Source organism: Gasterosteus aculeatus, chromosome 9 (assembly GCF_964276395.1).
Source record: "Gasterosteus aculeatus chromosome 9, fGasAcu3.hap1.1, whole genome shotgun sequence".
Classification (NCBI taxonomy): Eukaryota; Metazoa; Chordata; class Actinopteri; order Perciformes; family Gasterosteidae; genus Gasterosteus; species Gasterosteus aculeatus.
In genome coordinates, this window is record NC_135696.1 from 5689260 (window position 1) to 5713704 (window position 24445).

Consider the following 24445-nt stretch of genomic DNA (forward strand, 5'->3'; position numbering starts at 1 on the left):
TTTACCGTAATCTTTCTTGCAGTACTTCTTCATGTTGATCTTCAGTTTGCCTTTCGATGCTTTGCAGTAAGAGTCACAGTCTGCGGAAATGAGAGGAGAGAAAATACGGTCAGAGGGAAAAAAACCTCATTGGTATTTATTTTGTTAATGGAGGGAGATTTTTGTGAATATGTTAAGAATTAATTGTTGGGGAAAAATAAAGAATAAATCTCAAAACAAACAAAATCATACAAAGGCTTATAAAGTCATAGTAATTTTCAAATAATTCTAAATAAAACCTATTAAATTGTCAAATACATTTTGGTCAAAAATACATGAATGAAATCTGCATTATAAACGAATATAAATAATTGAATGCAAAGAAAAATGTTGACAATCAACACAAATAATAAATCCCTCCGACAAATAAAGAATTATTTAATATCAATCAAAATGGGTCTGCAAAATATGGTAAACATTCCTTTTATTATGAAAGAAAACTTTGAGGGTGTTGTAATAATTTATTGGTCCCAAGGACAAATGGCCACTGCAGGTGTGCTTCTACTTTAACCTAGAAAAGTAAGTAAAATGACTTACTTAATTCCTAAACTAAATGAATTCCTTAATTAAAAAACAAATTTGACATTGACGTAAAATGCTATGAATTAATTGTTTAATTAATTAAGACTAGATTAACATGTAAGAAATATTTTCCCCTGTTGAACCTACATGGAAATAGTGCCATTGTTTTACTTTACCCAATAGCACTAGCAGGACTTTTTGCCCTGTTTCGATTCAACCATGCATTTGTGGTTCTGCACCAAAAAGAAAGTCTTAGTAAAGGAACAAAGAGAGAATACCAGGTGAGGAACCTTTTGTGCCTTTAGGCAAGTACGGTTCTCTTAAAACAGCTTTAGAGAACAACCGTCCGTGGGTTTGTTATCACTGATGCAATGAAGGCTGTCGTTAGTTTGTGGTGGATGCACCTTAACCTTCTAACCAAACTCCATGTGTGGTGGCGAGAACTGAGAACAGAGCTGGAGGTACAGTGGTTTAGGAGAAACCATCAGTGCCATCCAGCCGCTCCGTCCCCATCAGACTGTGGGAATGAATCAGGCCCAGAGCAGACCTCGACCCCCTCACATGTCACCTCAGCGCCCCATGCACCCGCAAAAAGAAACCCTAGGATCACATCAAGACCCCACCGGGGACCATGACAGGCTTTAGCATTTATTGCAGTTTGGATGGGGGTCTGAGGGCTGGCAGCTATTTGAGGGAGTAGAGGGTTGGGGGGTGAAAGGGGGTCAATGCCGCACAAAGGGAGGTCAGGAAGGGAAAATTAGCCATCCATGAAGCGTTAGGCAGGGGACCCCCTTTTTTTTTTGATGGAGGGGGAAGGGAGAAGGGGGATGGCGTCCACTCTGGAGCTGTGAACAAATAAATACCTCACGCAGGCGGAGGGGTCACCCAAATCTCCTCACGGGCAACTCGTGCGCGCGTACGTGCGCGGTTTCCGAGGTAGCCGCATGCTGAAAGTATATATTTCACCTTGATTCATTGTCCGGATTACCACCTCAAAACTACTATAACACAAAACTATTTCCGCGTGCTGGATAATATTCTATATATATATATATAAATACAAGGAATTCTGTGTGCACACAACCCTGTCTGTAAAGGGAGCTCATACCCTACTGGTTGTTTTTAAATATAAGTATGCACAGATCATAACAGCCCCTTCTCTTTCTCCATATGGATCCATAAGGACAAATGTACGCTTCACCTTTTATGATCGATTACCTCGAGTTGAAGGAGGCAACAGTACCTCCACTTTGCCCCAGCAATCTAGAGCACTTATACCGCTGGTGATTGCCCCCTGCGTTGCTTTCACTCTGTCGGCCACATGCAGCGCGGGCCAGAGTAGCGTGTGACGTGAGGCCATATCATAGGGGGGGGGGGGGAAACTACAACTTGTTTTCCTTTCTTTTCTGCTCCTTTAGCTCTCTCCCAACTGGCATGAATTAGATCCAGAGTACAGCGATTTGGTTTACCCTTCAGTGCTGCTAGTCGTAATGAGCGTATAGGGCAAGAAAGGAGGGAGGAAGAGGCGGATGGACAGCGAGCAGTAGTGGAGGAGAGTGATGGCGGAGGAAGGACCGGAGCTTTCAGGCGGCCTGAATATGAACAAACTTCATTGTTGTGAGCAGATCTTCGCCCCATGCCTTTACTCTCCTTTATGCTCCGTTTGAATGAGGTTGCCCGGGGAACACCACGACAAGAAAAAATGCAGGGGGGGGGGAGGAGGGAGAATGGATACTGGTGGAGAGCAAAGGGCTGGAGAGGTTGACAAAAAAGACAAAAAAAACAAAGAAGACAGGAGTGTTTATCATGGGGGTGGGAAGAAGAAGACGATGAGGAGGACCGGGGGTTTTACGAATCAGCAAAAAGGCCAAATCACGTTGCCTCACATGCTGCTTGTTAGTAAATAGAGAGAAACGAAAAATAGGCAGAGTAAATGAAACAGAGGAGTCTATATGAGCTGCACCTGATTACCATGTAAATGATGGAGGGGGGGGGGTGGGGGCTGAGGAAAGGAAGCTTTGTTTTCTCATAACCCCCCTTGGTGCCATCATGATACTTCCCTTTGATAGCCTTTCGTTCCCCATTAGTGGACCCCTGAGACGCAGCTCCGGGCCCCGCTGAGAGCACCCCGAGATCCCCATTTAGGGCCAGGCAGTCCCCTACCGAGAGGACAAATGTTCCCTTTGTGCGCGCGTTACAAGCAGGGGAAGTGTGAGCAGTCCTGTAGCACGGAGCTAAAATGTGCTTTGGGTGTTCTGAGTAGATGTAGTTACTACAGCTCTTTGTCTCGGGCCTTTCAGGGGCAATGAGAAGTGCGTAACTGAGAGGTGGACCTCTGCCCCTTCCTTCAAAGTGCTGTACAACCCTTTAAGCTAATCGTTTTCGTTTGGGACGCTTCTTACTAAAGCTCCTTTAGGACAGAACCCAGTACTGTACAGTTCTGTGTGTTTGAGCCAAAGCTTTACGGTGGCAATGGGTAGTTCAGCAGTACGTAGTAAAACAACATGCCCAACATATAACATCGGAGTGCATGCTTTTGCGTAACTTGTACTTTGTTAACTGCTCATTAACAATTTGGGTAGCGGGAAATATTGAGGATAAAAACGACTTAAGTATAAGACTGAAGCGGCTGATTGAAGCCAATGTGAATGCGCCGAAAAAAGTCGGAAAATATCTGAGTTGTTTAGCAGGAAACTCCCCGACATCGAAAGAGAAAGTGAAAAAAGACGCAAAACATGATTTGATGCAGGTGAAAGTAACTCCACAACAGAATTGGTGTGCAAATGGTTCAACGTTTATCCCAGAAATCTGTACACGCTGCAAACTCTGGAGCCAACAACTGTTTTTATCCTCTAATTTGAAGCAAGAAGGCAATTAGGCATAGAATACTAATACTTATGTATTTCTTTTGAATGTTATGACCCGGAATTAAGGATGGTTGTTTTTATGTTATCAGCGTTATCGTTTATATTTAGCATTCTCCTCTAGCTCAGAATGGAAAAACTAAACACCGGCTCTAGATGTGCAATATCCTGTTGTCCTACACTCTTCTCCTGGCACACGGGGAGATTCAGTTGGTTGCAATCTGCCACCTCACGGCTAAATGCCTCTGAACCCGAACAACTGAGCCTTTAAGAGGAACTCAAATATTACACAAGCATTGTTACAGAATAGGAGAAAAATGAGCCAAACTAAGTTAGTCAGTTATCTCCCAATAGCAATGGGCTTTCTTACGATGGCCCTCCTGCTCTGTGGATTTCAGTGTGAACGTCCTCAACAAGCTTAAAATAATATTAAACCTTTTGAAGTGATATGACTTAGCAGCCTGATCTCCAAAACCTGTTCGTAAAAATGTATACGAAAATCTTGAACATACAAATTCGTAGTGATACATACGAAATAAATACGGACTGCAACTGATGACGTCACCCTATTCAAAGTGAATGGGGACCTGCACCCCGTAAACACACTTTGTGAAGTCTAACCATGTAAAATAAACGTGTTATGATTGCATTTTTAACGAGATATCAATGTTAACTTGTAAGAATAGAATACTAACCCTAACCCCTCAAAAAATCCAACATGGCGGAGAGACGTTCACTCAAGGGGCGTGGTTAACCACCGCAGTTCGTATGTATTGTTACGAATATGTATGTTCAAGATTTTCGTATACATTTTTACGAACAGGTTTTGGAGATCACGTTGGATTTAGGACTATATTGATTTTGTCGTTACAAAGACAAGATCAAATTTATGTAGAAATGCGCACTGTGAGAGGTCTCTGGAAGCCAAGGCCAGGTGTGATATTAGACCAGCCAGGCTTTAAACTGGATCCCTATTTACTCGGTGTGAAAGCGGCCTCAGCGGCAGGACGGCATCAGAGACACCAGGGCAGCGAGACAAGGCGGTGTAATTGACGGCCCAGGAGGAGGGCTTTCTCCCTCCGCCAGACTGATTGAGAAACAAATTGAGGCAAATAAAGCATGAAATTAGATTACGGAGCCCAGTGTGCTGCCCCTGTTCGGTCCTCCCCCGCTCACACAGGAGCCGTGAGTTTGGATCCCGTCCAGCAAGGACGAGGAAAGAAAAGAGAAGTAGTCCCCGCTCCTCTTTTTTTTTTGTCATTGTATCGTCAGAGAGCAAAAGACGGTCTGTTTTTGGGGCGGACATCAGCCAGCGAAGGAGGCTGTTAGAGGTCCTGACCTGATTCTAGATTTGCTGGCGGCGTGCGGTCAGTTCTGAATAGTTGATTTGTCCTCTGTTACTTTAGCTGGTGAGGTGGACTCCTGGGACACAGGGAGAGGGAAGACCCTTGCCGTGGTTGTCATGCCATTAAAATAACGGGTCTGGGCAGCAATATGTCAAGAGCTTTGACATTGATCACAATCTTTTGATCATTCCACTTTTTGGGCCCTGCTAATTGGGTAATGTTTACACTCCATCATTTTGTCCATAATCAAGCGGAGTGATAAGCGTTGACAGGACCGCAAAGCGCCGGTGGAGTCTTCTCCTGCCGAACACGCTGCGGGAAGAGAGACTCACGTCCCAAGAATCCAAGGAGGGGTCAACCACAGATTCTGATGGCTTCCAGCCGCGAACAAGACACACACACACACACATAATAAGGCTTAACCCTGTTACCCTTACGTGCCTCATCGTCATCATTCCGATTCTCCTCCTCATCATCATCATCATTAGTCACTTTCACATCTTCCTATCCTGACAGGCCCGGGTTGGTGCCATCGCAGGTCATCAGCGGTTAATCTCCTCCACATTTTGCCGCCGCGCAGACGTCTCAGTCACGACCCGTGGGAGTGGTGACTCACAGCATCCGTGACCTACCAGCACAATGTGTGTTTTGTCTGGGCCACACCAGCGGAGGTATTCTCCATGCATTCCAGCCCTCCGTGTGGCCAAGAGGGGGAGAGCCCTGCTCGCGGTAGACAAATTAATATCCACTCCATCTTTTCCCTCAAGCTCTCCATTCACCACCTCCGAGAAACACCCCCCTGTTTGTGTGAGGCGCAACAAGGCACCTGCCTACGTTTGTCAACCCAACAACCCGTGATATCACACACACACACACACCCACACTGTTAAACATTTATATCATTGCATATATTCTCCATCTAGTTTTTTTTTCAACTCTTCTTCGCAATTGATTCAATTTCTGTCTTCATCCTTCTCTTTTCCCCTGAGTAAAACACTCAAATCCACCCATGACCACATAACTATTACTATTAATAAAGATGATACTACTACTACTACTAATAATAATAATGATAGAATAAAATACAAATTGTAATATTAGCGCTATTAATACTATTAAACTATATACTAATTTGCCAGTAGGGTGGAAAAAGTTTTTTGAAGGTTTGATAAATTCGCCTCATCTGCTTTGCCATTGAATATTCTGAGATATTACAGCTGTTTGTTTGCGCAGTAACCTCGTGAGGAGTGGGCTTTGAGGCCTGGTGTTGCAGTGGGAGCCTCCTACTCCTCACTTCAGTGACCAGGCCGACTCACAACGTCCATCCGGGTGCTTGATTTCAGCTGTACGTATGAGAGGGTTTAGATTAGATTATCCCTTTAGCTACACGCTCATATACATTACAGTCTCTTTCAGGTTGTGTTTACAATAATTGAATCACATGCTTTTATCAATAAGAGCACAAGAGGACCTTTAGCCCTGAACCAGGATGTATCCAAGGGGCAAAGATTTCACATGATATAATTGAATTGCATGGACAAGTTTCCATACAACATTCCATACAAAAACCCCAACAAATATGCACAATCAATATTTAGTTTTTCGACGTTGAAATGCTGAACAACTTTGCATTTGCTCTTATTGATGAAGTAATGTGTCCTTCTCCCACTTATTTGCTGAGGTGAGGGAAACTTTCCTACAGCACAAGAGCGGATAGAACCTCAACGAGGCCGCCCGGAGAAACTCCAGATACCGCTCGGCACCACCCACAGTGTCATATGAAGACAACGCGTGAAACACAAGGAGACGAACAAGATGGAGGAGAGCGAAGAAGAGACTGAAAGAGAAAAGAAAGGAGGTGGAGGACGGCTGGGGGACCGATGGCTTCTTAACGGCGCTGTCAATGAAAACTGTCCAAGAAACAGTGCTGCAGGAGCTTTTTACACACACACTCAGTATATGTATACCTGGTCCCCCTGCAGCTCCACGGGCGAGAGAAGGAGCAAACATGCCGTGAGCTGGAGGAAATTTTCCTGAAGAGTTATGTGCGTTAATGTTTATGAGGCACAAGATGCCAGTTTTTGTGCTACAATTTCTACCACGTCACATTGAACTCCCACTGTGCCGCAGTTAGACTGATTCAGTGAAAGATTAAAGGAGGCACATCCCAAGGAAGCTGCTGATGGATGTAACATTGATGAACCCTTTATTAAGGAGGGGGATGGCGAGTGGGATCATATTCATCCTCTTTCAGTCCGGGGAAGTGAAACTGTTGGGAAACCCGTACATACTTCCACATCTCTACCTCCATGCCAGGTGGGCGTTTGTGGACGCTCAGCGGCATACGGATACATACGAGTTCAAAGTAAATGTTGGATTATCATCTGTACTCACCTGACGGTTCCTCGGTGCTGCTGGATGGGGTTGTAGGAGGTGCAACTGGAATCTCTACTCCAGGAGAAAACATAAAATTGACATTCATTATTGATCATTTCATAAGTGCGTGTTTGTCTTTGTGTGCACGCATGTTGGGACTGTGGCCAAATGTGCTCATTTGATGAGGAAACGATTAAGGAAATCAAATGAAGAATAAATCAGAAATAAAAATACTTTCAAATGACTCTTACTCAAGTATATATTTAATGCTCAACGCGTGTAACCTTCTTGAAGTAAATTGTTTCTCGCATGCCTCCATGGTGGGGCGAGAAGCTGAAAACAAGAAAACGTAGTAAAACCCTTCAGACTTGTCTAGACTCGCAGGAAACTGCAGCGCGTATACCCGGGCTTAAGACAGTATAGGTGCAAGTGGCTCTAATAGTACAATTTTGAGGTAAATCCACGTCTTTGGGAGGTACTGAGCATTGAACTGCCTAAATGAGGGTTGTGCTAAACTGCACTTGTTGTGTGAGCGTTTGTATACTTATATTGCAGCTGTTAAACATGGTCCCTGATACTCAAATTCTCTCTTTGAACAATCATTTAATCATTTTTATATATATATATATATATATATCTTTCCTTGGTCTTATAATTAGCAGACTGATGATATACAATATGTGTTAACAGTAACTCTGCTAACGGGCCACAGCGAAACCATGCGTGTGTGCACCTGCGACACTCGCTGTGTCTCCAGGTTTTATGGGGCTAAACCATCAGATAAGAGTGAAACCTGCAGAGAGGTATCAGAGCATGCAAAGGAGAAAGAGGTGCACAACAGTGGTGGATTGAGCAGGGTGAAGGTGACACATGAAGTCTTTTTTATTGAGTGAAATCAGATCTCCTGCCTGCTACTTTGGGACAGCGCTTACGTCGCCATGAATCACGATCTGTGGACTCGCGTGTTTGTTTGACTTTTGGACAGAATAAGGCCCTCGACCGTGACGAACTGGTCAAATAACAATTGCTTCCAGAAACAATGGCGCCTCAGGGAGCCCTCAGGGAGCCCACAGGTCCCTCCGCTGATGTTGTTGGTGATCAGAGATCTTCCTTCAGCATTCAGCCGTGCCGTGTGCCAGTTTAAAATAATGAGCCTCCCTCTCATAACTGACCCGCGTGTAGGCCTAACCGAGGGACTTTATTTCCATCTCGCCGGGATCACTTGTTTCTCACTTCCCAAACACTTATTCCTGTTTCAGATCCCTGTTTATCTCCGGTAAGCACTTAATTCAGAGTATCTAATTAAAACGGCGAGAGCAGCAATTAAAATCTCCAAGAACTGGCACGATGGATTTTGAAATGTGACCCTCCGGGGCACTTTGGAGCGTTAACGGGGGTGTGTTAACGGCTCGAAATTCACGGAGGCCGAGACGAGGCGGGACCGTGACCTTGAGGCTCGGCTTTAACAGTGTGTTTATTTAAGCTGTGGCACCAAGCGCTGGTCCAGAGAAAAAAGCCTTCGAGCAGTGTTTGTTTTAGAGCTCGCAGTCTGTGCCTCTTGAATATGCACGTGTGTGTGTGTATGTGTGTCATCACCAGTCTGGTGTGTCCCTCCCGCCCCTCTTCCCCCCCGTCAAATGTGTGCAAACGATGTCCTACAGTGATGGCAGACATGGTAAAGATTGGGTTCCACGTACTTATGCAGGGGGCAATGGGGGAGCGGCTCTGCTGGTAGCCTTTAGCGCAGCGGTTGCACGTGATACCGGTCACGCCGTCTTTACAGGGACATTGTCCTGTGGTTTGGTTACAGGTTTTGCCAGCAGCGCCCACGGGATGGCAATCACATGCTGTGAGGAAACAAAGGAAGAAAGAGAGGCACAGTGAGTGGTCTCGCACACACACACACACACAAACATGTGGGGAGATACAAACATATCTACAGAGAGTGCAGGTGGTGCACACAGCAACAACAGTAAGAGTGGGTGAGAGACAGGTGGAGGCGTGCACACAGCGACAGAACTTACTCAGGCTCCAACGCCACAGCGTCGGGACTGGAAAGCAACACATCCTCTGTGTCCACAGACACATCAGATGTGATCCGAATGATTTAAAATCTGCCCGGATACGGTATCCTGAAGTCATGTGCTAAAGTGTGGCTGCTTGGCCTCGGCACGCTCGCCGCGCAAACGCTGTGCAGCTGCGAGGGAGACGGACCGCGCGCACGTTCAATGATGAAATAATGGAGGATAATCCTAATTGCATGGTTCTGATTAATGGCGGAGCTCTGAATGCGTGCCCAAGACGTCTGTCACACTTCCTCCCGAACTGGGGGGTCTACGGGACACACATGTTGCAGGAATTTTAATAATGTCTCCAATTGCCCCCCCTCTTCCGATGCAGGCCCTTTAATTCGCTTCACAAACCTGTTCTGCGTTGAATGAAAGTTATCTGGGGGTTAATTTATTTTTTGATCTATTTCGGGGTGTGAATCATTGGGAGGAGAGGTGGTCGAATAAATCCTCTAACGTTGAGTTTGAACAGGATAATCCTGACAGTCCAATAATCTATCAACATTTTTCAGCGCTGTACTCAAAGAAACGCCTAAAACGCTGCATGTTGTCAAACTGTCACCACCATGTTCGTCACCACATGGTGTTATCGTTTGAGCTTGATTTCCTATGGAAAAGCAGCGGTGCTCTTTAGTCCCTCATCCTCCTCCCCTGAAGATTGTTTTCTGCCTTGTGTCACTTGTCACTCTGAGAAGCCTTCAAAGGGTGTGTAGCGGAATCATGTACTTTGGGGTTTGTGTAGGGGGGCGTTTAGTGGTTTGGTTTTTAACCGCACGGTCTGCTATCAGCCGGCGGTGCAGAATTGAAGTTTCCCATCAATCCGTTTTGGCTTTTACATATAAAATGAGCATCTCATACAAATAAACGTTAAAACCATATAATTAACAGTGACCCAATCAATCAAATCAAAATATGCAGGTTTCTACTCTGTATTTATTCAATACATTAAATGATTCCAGTAGTACAAGGCACAGATGTTATTTGATTGTTCTTTCTTTTTGTTAATTTATATCTTTTATGTGTTATCGGTAGCGCTGTTATTCCTCCAGGCTTCACTGCAGCCGGGCGTCGGGGAAAAAACACTGTCATAAAGTGGTAATGTGTGACGGACCGCGGGCTCTTGGAAAACCACACAGTTGCGATATGTTTGTTTAGTGCTCCTACTGAAGAAGTGCACTATCCTGAAGGGGGAAGTACATCATTTGGGTTTCAACAGACCTCCTGTTCTCTATCACACTATGTCACTTTTATCTCTATTACTTGTTTTCTGTGATGCAGCTTCTGTTGCAGCTCTTATCTCTCCTCTGCCTGTGTGTGTGTGTGTGTGTGTCTGCTGTTCACCCTCCTTATCGGACTGCGAAGGGCCTCCTTGTGTATCTATTTGTACCTTTTATCAGACCAATCGGTCACTGCTTTCATTGCATTTCATTGGGGAGGAACAGCGCTCACACACACACACACATAAGGAAGGCCAATAAACTACGTGGAGGCCGGTGCAGCGCGTCTTCAGGCCAGTAAATTTGAGAAGTTGGTCAGAGCCGGTTGAGGCACAGCAGAGTGCAAAGTGCGCCTCTGGTTCGAAGCTTCAGAGGGGCTCTGCTCATATTTATAGAGCTTCTTCCTGGTAACTGCGGCTTTCAGAGCCTCCAGCTCGCCAGTAAATCAAGTAGCGCAGCACATGGCCTACAGGTGGGGAAAACGCTCTCCTCCTCCTCCTCTTCTTCCTGCCAGCATTCTGGTCCTTCCAACGGACTGACCGACTCACCTCTGAGCCGCCTCTTCCGGCGGAGGTCAACAGTCCGACTGGCGGCCCACCTGTTGGCCCGCTGGAGGGTTACAGCGAGAGCCTTTTTGTGTGTGTCCACTTAACGGTTAAGTGTCTGCCGGCGGTCTCCTTAGTGGCTGCCACAGATGGCTCAGGGAGATACATGGAGCGGAATTGGGGGGGTAGTTTCCGATGACAAGGGGCGTAAAGCAGAGCTGAATCTGAGGGATTCAGGAATTCTGGAAAGCTTAAAAAAGCCGTTGGCGCCGGGAGAATAAAAGAATGAAAAATGGGGAGAGTGGATATCAAAAGGCCCCCTCGGTCTGACATTGCACAATGTGAGAAGTTTTAACTCGGCCAATCGTTTATCATGAAGCTGGCTGTTTGAAGTGAGAGACACCACCCACCCCCACCCACCACCACCACCCAACCGCTTTGCTTTGTGTGTTCGGTGCCAATGAGAATCATTTGTCCGCTCTGGAGTGAAGCCGAGCTATATATATATATATATATATATATATAATTAGGTTTCCACTCCTCCACATATATCGGCGGGAGAGAGAGGGAGTCATGGGGCTCGAACAGCTCGACGCATTTATCCAAAGGAGGGTGTGTCTCTCATGTTGTCTCGTCCTGTTTGTCGTTTTATTCATCAGAGAAGAAAGTAACGGACTTGAGCGCAAACGACCACAAAACACGCGGATGACCGAAGTCCAAAGTCTTTGAATCCAATGCAGTAAAAGTGTAATATGCATTCAAAAAAGTCAAAAAACGTTACTGTGATTGAAACCCTAACCCTAACCCTCAAACAAAAGCCTAAATTCCCGTACAAAACATGTTCTTCATCATGTGCCTCATTAAAGAGGGAATTTTAGATGCGTGAAAATAACTTCAAAAGCTAAAATAAAATATTGTATGAATCAAGCAATGAACAGACCAATTGACAGAAACCTTTGGAGTAAAGATGGAATTGAAGAGGGAAAGTTTGGTGTATGCAAGGACTACTGAAAAAGAGATTTTAATACGGTAAAATAGTTTTGAGACCAACAAATATATCACCGTGAAACTTCCTCAGTTGGTTAAATCAACTACATGAAAAACATTTGATGATGAAAATGAGGCATTATCTACTCCTGACTTTTGGTGAATTTAGGAGAAATCAAAAGAACAAGTGGTACAATAAATAATAAATACAGAATATTTTGGATGGTATTTTTCAAGATTGACCAGAGCATTCAAAAATAAAGATACCTGCAGTTCCCCTTTTGGAGAAAAGAAACAATGTTTTAACCTTTAAAATGAAATCAGAGCGTTAACAACCAGCACCTGGGTGACAGACAGCTGATTAAACTCATCTGAAAGACCCCCCAGGGTGCTTCACACGTATGTGTCCAACACGCTCCGTGTGTTCTCCTCCGAGACACAAGCAGGAGCTGCTGGAGACGCGTGTGCAGCACAGTGTCTGTGGACACTTCGGCTCCACCAGGGGTGAAGATAGAAATCCAGCAGTGTCAGCGCGTCGCTCTCTCTGGGACTCGTCCTTGAGACAAGCTGCTTTTTTTGGGGGGGGGGGGTCACATTAAGCATAGAAGAGCAAACTCCCGCGCTGCTTCCTTCCAGGGCCCAACGCCCCCCCAACGCACAAACACACGCGGCCTGTTTTTGAGCTCAATAAATAACTAAACCTCTTAATTGCTGTCACTCTGCTCACTCTGCTCAAGGAGCAGACATAAAATTTGTTCTGCGGTTTTCGTTTTGTCGATATGCTCTTGAGTTACGACGTCACGAAGCGGAGTCTTTACACATGTGTGTTGGACGGGGGAGGGAAGGGGGGAGGCGGGGGGCTGTAAGTGGTAACTTTGAGTTTATTAACAGAGAGGCCATGAAATGACACAAAATGACACACATCTTTAAAATCCTCATCCGTAACTTTACAAATACAGTTTGGCAAAACTGTTTGAATTGGCGAAGAGAGCCGACTCGTGCTCTGCATCATTTGTCAGCGTTGGGGAGCGAGAGGGTTTATTACCACAGATCCTTTACTCTGAGTCTGTTTAGATGTAACCAAACACCCCGGTGGAACTTGGATGGCCGTTGCTTAAGATCACACAGGAAAACGTGCACAGACTCTGGCAAATTTCATAAATTGAATCGAACAAAAAATAAAAATAAAACGTTTTCATAGGAGGTGATGCAACGTGTTTAGGTTGTATTGGGTGAGAGGCAGCAGAGAATGTGAGCGAGTCAGCAGTGAGTTGAATTAGTATTTACTAGTAGTGATGTAACAAGCGTGTGATAACACTACAGTATAATCGCAGATCAGGTTGAATAGTGAAGGGACTCATAACAAAGCTCCCTCATGTTGTATTTTCTTCTTCTTAACTTCGTTTAGGGGAAATTGCGGGCAACTGGGTTGAATAATGTTGAGTCATGACAATGAGATTAGTGGTGATGAAAACAATAATAAGCTGTAACTAATGCTTATTCAAACACCGATTCATCATCCGCGAGTCAGAAAACAGAAAAGCAGAGTCAGAAAACATGAGCAGAGACGACATCCATGCAGCGGGATGAAGACGAATGAGTTCCTGACCAGATATCAAAAAAGCTCGACGTGGACTTCGCATCCACAGCCCCACGCGCCGCGCACGCCTGAGATCCACACCACTGTTTTGACTTTGGCTTTACGACTCATAAGTCTAAAGTTTCCGACCATTAAATTAGTCATCGTGGTCGTTACCGGCGCAGGTTTCCACATCAGTAGAACAGCGATTCATCTCGATGCAGGCCGGCTGTTTAGTCACACAGTAAAAAAAACATTTTTCAACGTCAGCACAAGCTGAACTTGGATGTAAAACATATTCTTTGGTGGGTTTGTTCTCCTCTGGTGACCCCAATGTCGCCTGTGTGTTTCATACGTCTCATATTTACTCGGGTGAGCCAACTGAGGAAAAACTCACCACAGTTGGCATAAATCAACGGAAATATGCTGGATTCATTTACCGTCGGAATTATGTAAAACGTGTAAAGCATTAGAGAAACTTTTGGTGTAATGATAAATTATAAAGATGATTACCAATTTAGATATGATTTAATTATTTACAAAACTAGGAGAAAACTCCTCTAATTATGCTTTTATGCTCCTCATTATCATTTTATCTCCTTTATTTTGTAAAACGCTCCATCCAACTATCCTAAGAAACAACGTGATGAGATCCATAGCGGGACACTTTACGTTACGCGAAACAAACCCCCGTGAAAGTGAGTTATGGGACGCTGAAAGAATCGAGACTCGGACACATGAGAAGGGATGTAAGAACAACAACAACATGAAAAACAAAAAGAGGTCAAATCCCCAGTATTAGCCGGGGCAGCAGACAGAGCCGAGGGGTTAATGATACACAGCGGCCCGCGGTGATGAATTGCATGTTTGCATTCCTGGCCGACAGGAGAATGGGCCCGAAGCCTCGGAGGGCGTTGGTGTCAACGGAGGAATCGAGCTCATGAGCGGCTTTGTCGAGGGAGCTTCGTTGGAGGAGTAGCGTCCTCGCCGCAGGAGCGGGCGGCGGTGGCGGCCGCTGCTGGATGTTCCGTAATTCAAAGAGGCTCGAAGGCGACGCGTTTGTGGCGTCCGGGAAAAATGTATTTATTCATTTATTCAAAACAACTTGGCAGGCTTCAACTGTCAGCAGCCTGCTAATATTTCCTCTTTGGAAGTGAGCGCCCTGAAACCCTGGACGAGGTATGCTTGTATTTCTGTGTGTGTGTGTGTGTGTGTGTGTGTCTCTGGGCTTGTTTGCACATGGATTCAGCTCCTGTTGTCTCCCCCCGCAGCTATAGAGGAGGTGAGAAAATCTCCTCCTCGCTTCCTTTGACCCTGATTAGCTGCGGTGAGGGCTGACGGCGGGCGATCCATCCAGGACCGAGCGGCTCGCACACCTGCGTGGGGGTGTGGTTGTTCCTCTCCCTCACCCTCCCCTCCCATCTTTCAGTCTCTTGCCACCCCTCTCTTTCACCTTAACCTCCCCCACTCTTCCCCCCTTTTTTTTCCCTCCCCCCCTTTCACCGATCTTTCCCGAGTTTATCGTTTGTTTTTGGCCTGCACCCGGGATCACTTCACACCGCTGCTTTGTTTGTTTTTACTTGTCCTGTCATCCCCCACCCTCACCCACCACCACCACCATCTCCCCTCCCAGAACCAAGCCAAATAACTCAACTGATGAGGGAGCAGCCCTCCCTTTACCACCACGACCTCCGCAAATCCCGACGGACCCCCAGCTCATCTCCGCTGACAGAGGGAGATGAGGGCGAGACAGGCTGAGGAATGAGAAGACTGCATGCCCCCCTTCCTCCCCCCTCCCCCCCCACACACACACTTCCTGTAATCCATCTAGAACGGTTTCCTACCAGACCCCAAACGATCTCGGGCCTGCTATGCATGTCTCAGTAAAAGGTTTTGGATGTAATAAGAGTGAAGCGTTAATTCAAGAAAAGCTTTGTACCTTTGCAGGCCTTCCTGTGTGAGATGGGCTTGGACAGGTCTCTGTAGTAGCCCTCCTTGCAGTAGTGGCAGTGGCGTCCCGCAGTGTTGTGGCGACAGTTGAGGCAGACGCCGCCGCTCTTCCTCCCCGACAGCTTGTACAGCTCCATGTTGAAGCGGCACCTCCGGGCGTGGAGGTTACAGTTGCAGGCTGCAGAGGGAAGGAAACGGCACGCAGAGTTGTTGACACGCAGCTGTTGAAGTGCAACAGCCGCTCACAAGTTTGTGTGAATTATTTATTAAATAAAGCATGTGATGAGCAGTGTCGGGGGCTGTTTTTGATTTGATGTCATTGTGTTTGGTCCCGAAAGCCGGAGCTGAATGTGTGACGTGCGCTGTATCCACTTCTTCCATATTGCCCGTTTTCCTACTGTAAACTCTTTGACATTAATGACCATTAAATACCTTTATGCCAGTAGAAACACCCTGACCTTGTTAGTGAGAATCAGTTCACTTTCATACTTGCACCTTTTTAAAGTTTATTCGCCGCGAGTGAAGACGCGGTGAACTCAGAATTCACCAGGAAGCAGAGCTCACTTTGCTGTTCTTTATTTCACCATAAACCCTTCGGCACTCATTTTCCCACCTCTCCTCTCAAATATTCCTCGAGCTCTTCTCCTCGCCTGCTCTCCAGAGTCTGGAGGCCTGGCATCGCGTGAGACCCCCCTCGCCGCCCGCTTGTTTATCGACGAGTCCGGTAGGTTTAATTAGCCGATCGATGTTTATTCATGGCTCTCTGGCAGCGAGAGCGAGGCCGACATGCTCGACGCCATTAAGGTCCCCCCCCCCCGCCCGCACCACTGAAGACATACATCATCAACAGCAACACTTCTGCTACGGATCTACACGCGTGTGTGTGTCCATGTGGTTTTTCCCACCAAACCTCCCCACAGCTCCTTTTATCACTCGCCTCATCATAACGTAGGAGCCCCGTTTCCCTTCAGTGTCCCTCAATCTGGCTTCCTGCTGGCGTGCGCCGATTGGGGACCCCTGAGGAATGCGGCACTCCACTCCAAGGAAGTAATTACAATATATTTTTAAAGTACATACACACTTGGGGTTTAATTAGTGCTCTTTCTCTGCTTGCCTGCTTCTGCCCTCGGTGTGTGATGACCGGCCTGCAAGAAATAAAACAAGACTTTTGGCTGATGGCATCTCGATTCGACAGACTCGTTGAAATGATCCTCTTTGCTCCCGTTGTCCTTAAAGCTCTCCTAACTGCGTTTATACCCTTTTTTCTCTTAAAGCGCTTGAATACCTGCATATCTTTTCTGGAGAGGACCACTGTGATATCAGCTTTGCTGCACACAACACACACACACAACACACACACAACACACACAAACACCTACACACAGCACACAGCACTCCTCACACTGCTCCTTACAAACATGCGGGTGTCTGCCCTTCACAGAAGACAAAGGCTGAGCTGTAGTTCATTTCAGCAAAGCAATCAGCTCACACACCTTCACAGCGAACAAATAACACATCGACACACAGACAGACACACACACCTACACACGCATGTGTGTGCCAGGTGTACTTAAAAACAATTTACCTCCTGTCGTTTAACATTTCATCTGTGTTGTTGAAGATAAAATGGTAGAAAAATATGTGCTTATTACCATTAAATATAATATTCCTATTGTCATAGTTAGTATACTAGAATGTGCTTGTACTTTTTTTTGAAAAATCATTCTGACAACGACCACATTTACCTTTTAAAAAAAAGGACACCTTCAAACGTCGTGTCTGTTTTCAATCAGGTTAACTGCTTCATGCTGGATCAGCTAGTTGCCCCCCGGCCCCCAGGTGAGCAGTTAAAAGAAGTGTGAAAAGATACCTTTTAAAACAAGAGTAATTCAATTAGATGGATATCGCTAAGCTCACCCAGACAACACCTCCTGTAATGTGCACCACGGCTCTCTATCCAACGCACGGGACGCGCACAGCTGTTTTGACCTCCCACTGCAGCATTCGACAGGAAACTGACGTGTTTATCGAGAGCTGCGGTTCCCCCTGCGTGTCGTAGAACCCCCCCCCCCTCTGCTTCACCCCTCCCCCAAAAGCTGCGTCTTGAGCGTGTTTTGGGAAAAGTTGGCCAATTAGTGTCTTTAAGTCGGTTCCCAGCATCCATCAGCTGACCTCGGCCTTCCCCTCGGCTAATTAGAGAGGAAACATTCACGCGGCGGAGCGGGGGGGAGAGGGGGGGGGTCGAGGTTAAGCCCGTCGTTCTTGCGATAAGCCGGCTAATTGAGTGACGTCGCTCGCGGCCTCGGTTTGTTGGAAAAGAGACACTTGAGCAACTGATCTCTGCCACTTTTGCCCTAAATCCACAGGCTTCTTCTGGCTGCTCCAGACAAGAAACACTCGGTGTATGTTTCTATGTCCCACGTGAGACATTCTCGACCAATCAAATCAATTTTTCGGAGCCGGTCACAGGATCTGAATAAGATTGTCCCCGGCCGGGGGAGAAAAGCCCAAAGCCCAACACCATCGGGGGGACCAGACGGGGGCTCTGCTCTGCTTTCTGCTTTAGAGGAAACACCAAGAGGAGTCCACACATGGACAGTTTACTCTCAGTCCACGGGCGCCCCCCAAAAGTAATCTGATTAACTTCAAAAACCCCGTTGAGAGAAAATTGAAAAAAACAAAGCAACCTTGAAGCGAAGGTTTAAATTAGTATATATTCACTATGACTTATTTTTGCAAATGTTTTCATGAACTGTGCCCCAAAATATTAGAAACAGCTTGATACCCCCCTAAACTGTACGGTGCATTAAATTAAATCATGGCAGGCTGTACATTTCTTCTACCCCCCCACTCCGGCACACACACACACACACACACGGACAGACCCACACAAAGTGCCAAACTGGATTCATAGGGCTTAGAGCTTTAAGGTTTCTTAAATAAGTCTGACTGAAATGATTTTAAAGCAACTCAAGACATGGTGTGTAAAAATACTATAGGTAAAGTTATATGTATAACAAAGGCTCCACTACAAGTAAATGTGTGTAAAAATACCCCACCACAAGTATCAGAAAAAACTCCATTAAAAGCAAACGTGTATAAAATACTCCATTACAAGGTGGCAAATATAAACAATCCTCTATAAGTGAAGTTATAATTGATATATGTGTGTATGTATACATATTTAACAAAAACTCTATTAAGATGTGTTTCACATCAGTGTATTTTGTTCTCTTTAGATACAATCATGGTTCTATATGAATGTTATTTATTATCACCTCGAGAAATCTTTTGATTCAATCTGCATTGAGCTCCGATTTCAGAAATGGTGTTTTCAGGACATATTACTTGTATTTAATCTAAGGAAGAAAAATAACTTTGTCATTAAAGTATATATATATTGTAACTTGGAGATAATAAAACCCATAAATAAAAAACAAACATGCTGCAAGGAGCTCCACCGATTTTTTCTTTTGGAATTAGTCGAAATAGTAAAACAAACTGTCATAAACAAACACAGTACTTTTTGATCAGGCAATATTCTAAGTATAAGTATATTAAGTATATTATAAGTTAATATTATAAGTATAAATGCAAAAACAGGAAGCTGAAAGGTCAAAAGCACCTTTCACAAAGTAACCCTTTCACATTCCATGAACAGTGAGTCAACAATTTCATTTTTGTTACTGAAAAAAGAGCACAACACAAGAAAAAGAAAGTGTGGGAGTGAGATTAAGCTGGTGTTGTGGAGCACGTGTGTGTGTGTGTGTGTGTGTGTGTGTGTGTGTGTGTGTTAAGGTCAATGGCGCTCAGTTTGTTTTGGTGAGCACCCTGGGAATGCGGTGAAACTATACGGGGCGATAGAGCAAGAGCGAGTGGGAAGAAGGCCAGAGGAGGATGAGGCGCCCGCTGCAGGGATTATATCTGGCTAATTTAATTCCTTTATTGCAACCAATTAGCGGCAGCGCTCCGGCCCTCTTCACGCTCTCTAATGACCCCGGCTAAACTCTGGATCTCAGCCGCCGCTCCCAAAGAAGCCGCCGCCGCGTTTTTTCTTCCTCTTCTTTTTTAAAACAAGCAGTTTGCCACAGATGCCGTAGCAAGGATGAGAGACAGAAGAAAAGGAAGCTGGTAAAAAGAAGAGGTGGTCGGGGGCGGGGAGGGAGATCGTCCCGATTCTTGGTCAAATCCAAGGCCGACTCTGCTAATTGAGATCAAGTCACACAGAATATTCATCGGTCCTGGCAGGGTTATCAAAGGCAGATTAAACATGCGGCGAGGACTGATTTCCATTGGACAGGTTCCATTGGCCGTCAGGCCGCCTCTACGCGCTCGTCTGACCTTTTTTAAAAGCAATCAAAGTCGAGCGGTTTTATCTATTTCCTGTTTCTTTATTTCATAATTTAACACTGAAATGTTTTCTCATATTTGATCAATTTATGCAACTCCCAGTGCAGGCAAGAGTCTGCGGTTGCATGTGTCGACAGCGGGTGATAAAATGTGTCTGATTTATTAAAAAGCTGTGAGAACCGCCTCGCCTCTGTGCGAGCAGAGATCCCTCATGAAGCTATTAGCAGCGGAGCGAAGGTTGATGATAAGCAACAGATTTACAGCAGACGGCAGAGTAAACACCAGCAGAGCACGGCACAAATCCACACATATATGCAGCTTTCATTCAAAGCACGAGAACAATCATCCTGCACCTGCAAAACGCAATGCATGAATGCTTTAGGTTTTTAGGTTTTTCCACAAAGTGCAGAAGACTGAAAAAAAAGTTGATTTTTCTCTATTAGTCTGCGCTCATTACTGTTGTTTAAGAAAAAGGTGTTCTAGAAAATGCCGTTTCCATAAGAATCCCTGTATCAATGATTTCCTGTCACTGCAAGAGTGTGTTAGCAAGTGTTAACTGACACAAGACTTTCTCTCCATGTATGAACATCTGTAAATTTTTCTTTTTATTCTGGACATTGACACACATAAAAGCTTTCAATCTAAAAAAGTAAAACAGACTTGAAAATGTCACGTCTCATTTTTGGGTTTGAATGAGGGAGGAAATAGCTTAAAATACATGGGATTCATTGGTTTTAACTCTGCACTCCAGCTCACGCTGAAGTAATTTATACCCCATTTCCCTAATGTCCCACCAGCCTGTAAATATCTACAAACACATTGAACTCACTTGAGTTCTTTTAAAACTATTGACACATTAACACCGTGTCAGATGTACATTTCTCCGGCGTGCACGCCGTCTCACGATTGTGCAGCCGCCTCCAGCAGCAGGTCCCGCCTGCCCCACGCTGAGCTAAATGGCCCGTATATTCACTACGGCTTCATGTGGGGGCTACAAAGGCCTTTTCCCTTTTCCAAGAGTCTAACTAGCCACACGGAGGCACCGACAACAAAGAGAGGCCTAATGGCCTCCAATTTCCCGCATTAGTGCCCATTTAATGGCTGACCTGCCCTCTCGTTAGGCGGCGCAGCATGGGAGCACTTCTCAGCCTTGGTTGCACACACACACACACACACACACACAGTCCTTGAAGCCCTCCACAGCCACTAGGCCTCGGGCCCTGCAACACTTCCACCCCACGCTGAGACGGCATAATAGGCCAGTTTGTAAAAAGGCCTGGCCTGTGATCAGCAGTGCATCCATTTGCTGAGCAATCAAGGGTCTTTTGTTTGAGTGGTGTGTGCACGAGTGTGTGTGCGTGCGTGCGCGCGGATTACAAAGCGTGAGCGCGCGCACGCGTGTATGAAAGCGTGTGCACCTGCGTGTGAGAGAAGGAGAGAGAGCGATTCTCTGGGCCCATCTGTCTCTATTTGCGCGCCCGTCGCTCTCAGAGTGTGCGTCTCCCTGTGAGTGTTTGCGTGAGTAATTCCAGGATAAAGTGCCGCTGCCCAGAAAGAAAGATCTCCCCGGATTCACGTCTATGGGAAAACAACAAGCTGACATACAGTGCGGGAATAAAGGGGGCCTGGCCGGGCCGCTGACGGGAGTGCGTTGTGTGTATGTCAGCTATGCCATAAAAATGCCATGGGTGAGGATGACGTTGGCAGGTCCCATTCAGGGCTACAGCACTGAAAGGCCCTTTGGGGTGACAAAAAAAGATTCCTCAGGCCTGTCAGGTCCCCCTGTAGCCCCCCGGCGAACAATACCCGCTAAGAGCAGCTGTCTTAATAGCGTGAGGGACTGACAGCTTTAGGGGCGACGCGATGCTCAGAGCGCCATCCGCGCAAACCGCGGCCTCCCCCGAACAACGCTCCGCTGTGTGACAACGTAAAGCCGTCCAGCGGGGGAGTCTGCCAGACGCTGTGAGCGCATCCTGTACATTTCTATCACAAGCAAGTCTTTAAGTAACCCGAGTCGACAGCGTTGGCGGATGTGAGGAGCGGAGGCGGCGCGCTAGCGAAAGATCCTTTCCGGGAACGCGGTGACGATTGGACCGAACCGGCTTTACGGTTTCCTTTTCCAGGAAAGAACCCAAAAATGTCTCATTTGAAGGGTTTTTGGTTTCGGCGTCGTGTAACTGATTGCGTTTGTCTTCAGAAGCAAAGGCGGTTTACTGGAACGACTGTCTGACGCTTCTTTCCGCTATCGGCGTCTGATCCGATAATCACAGTGTGAACGTTTTTTAAGCGACTCCTTCTCAGGTGTTCAGCCCGAGAATCCATTGCGCAACCAACCGCCATGGACCCGGCCGCCGAAGCCAAGCTCAATGACGTCTGTTTACTCCATTGTCTTACGTCCAGCCGTTACCTAACCCCGCCGAATGCAAGCCCTTTCCCGGAGAGGACGCGCATCGGAAACACACGAGACAGATCTCTAAATCTCCCCTAAACAAGAGCCCTCCTCGCTGATCATGTCAGACAGCACCTCCAGTCTATTTACCCCGCCGGTTTGGTTTCTATGGGACCAGCGCAGCGCCAGTGCTTTGGGTTCCCATAACTCCTGGCAGGCCGTCTGGTGCTTTGCTGGGCCCCCGGGGGGCGGACTGGGATGGGCCCGCCGCTGTCAGTGCGAGACACACCGAGACGGAGCGCAGGGGCAGGGAGAACCCGCGCTCCTCCGTAGCCGTGATTCATGCAGATCCCACGGGCTCTTCAATTAAGCCGTCATTCTGCCCCGACAACGTCAACTGAAAGGTTTTAAAACCCGTCGCATTAGAGCCAAGCGCAGTCGGCCAGCGCTGATTGGCGGCCCCTGAGCTGAGAAAATAAACATTGTCTGAAGACGGGATGATTGGAAGATCAGATGAGTTCATTTGGGCCCTCGGGCAGGAACAAAGGCGGAGAGAGTTTCCTCGCGAAGACAACGGGTGTCTTCATTGTCAATCATAAGGGCTCATCTTTGTCTTTTAATTCTTACGTGTTGGTATTTTGTACAAACACATTGTGAAGAAGAAAGCTTGCGGGAGAAGGAACTCACCTCACCTTGGAAAGTTTTGCCGTATTGAACTGACTCAGCCTTGAGGATAAGCAGCTGAGTCTTTGGCTTAGGGATGAGATCGGAATGCCTGCTTGGATTTCTTTCTTCTTGCTGCACTTTTATGGCGTCCTCTCCCTCATGAAGCGCACTTTGCACATAAGTAAATCTGGACACGTCCTGCTTGCTAAGTGTCTGAAATACGACAGAAATCATTGATACAGGAGATAAGTTCCTCCCTGTTACCTTCTGAAAGCTCTGAAGCTTTTGATTGAACCACGTGCTCCTTTCTCAGCAGATGGCTCAAACAAACTATACAGTGATCCCTCGCCACTTCGCGGTTCACTTATTGCGGATTCGCTATTTTGCGGATTTTCATATTGCATTTTTTTTTTTTTTGGTGCATTGTGCTCTGCATTCTGATTCGCTAAAAACTCACTCCCGAGCCGTTCATTACAGTTCTCCAACGTAATCGATGGTGGCATGTCGGTGTACAAGGATCTTTTTGCAAAGAAGAAAAAAGAGCGACAACAGCTGCCTATCACTATGTTCTTCTCCCGAACAAACACACCTGCACCGCGGGCTTCAAGTCATTTTATTCAAGTCAGTGTTCTCTTCTTACAGAAGAAGAGAACACTGCAGAGCGCAGTCAGGATGCAGCGGCCCAGTCTGAAGAGCAGTGAAACGGCCTACACGCGAGTCACTGTATTTGTATACATGTAATAGTTGCTAATTGTAAAAAAAAAAAAAAGTTTTCTATTTCGCGGATTTCACTTATCGCGGGTCATTTTCGGAACGTAACCCCCGCGATAAACGAGGGATTACTGTATATTTTTTCCATTTATTAAGGCCAAGGCTTCATAAATCCTTAAAAGTTCTCAAAAAATTAAATCGAACTCTAAAGATGGATCATGACAAGTTGGAACTGTCAAACCACGACTGTGAACTTCCCTGTGAATCCCCCCCCCCCCCCCCCCCTTTCCTTAAATACTACACCGTTGTAAACTTAATGGATCATTTTATTGGAGGCTCATTAGCAACCACAGCACCATGGCCATGCTGAACAGGTGGGAAACCTTTGACCTTCACACACACACACACACACACACACACACACACACACACACACACACACACACACACACACACACACACACACACACACACACACACACAGACCCTACATTCCTTTGTCAAGTCCCCATTACTAAGTTACCACTCTCCAAAATGGGCTGTGACCCTCCTCCTCCTCCTCCTCTTGGGGAAAACCTTCTCCTTCTGCATATGTCATTATTGACTTCGGACCGGTGAGACAAATTTCCCTTTAAGATTTACAAGCCTTAAAAGCAGCTTCAGTTGGGCGGAGAGGAGAGGTGGATCATCTGAAGCAGCTGATGTTAAAGAGTGGAATGGAGGAGTGGCGAGATGGAACAAGAGATAAATCTCAGAATAAGACACTGCTGTTCCTCCTGTTGTTGATTTTTCTCCTACTGGAGAAACTCACAATTATTATAATTCCCCAACTTAG

General features: G+C 46.1%; 1 protein-coding gene and 1 long non-coding RNA gene across 2 annotated transcripts in view; one reads left to right on the forward strand and one right to left on the reverse strand.

Annotated features, from left to right (window-relative positions):
• ntn1a (netrin 1a) overlaps positions 1 to 24445 on the reverse strand; it is a 47003-nt gene that overhangs the window by 5790 nt on the left and 16768 nt on the right. Inside the window, exons 3-6 of the mRNA XM_040186438.2 lie at positions 15484 to 15672; positions 8845 to 8994; positions 7166 to 7219; positions 6 to 80 (exon numbers count right to left, since the gene is read on the reverse strand). Coding sequence (XP_040042372.1) covers positions 6 to 80; positions 7166 to 7219; positions 8845 to 8994; positions 15484 to 15672 — 468 coding nt within the window. The remainder of the gene's footprint in view (positions 1 to 5; positions 81 to 7165; positions 7220 to 8844; positions 8995 to 15483; positions 15673 to 24445) is intronic.
• On the forward strand, positions 5539 to 7380 carry LOC144383245 (uncharacterized). Its single transcript, XR_013450612.1, has 2 exons — positions 5539 to 6116; positions 6453 to 7380. It is a non-coding gene; the product is annotated as an uncharacterized LOC144383245 (long non-coding RNA).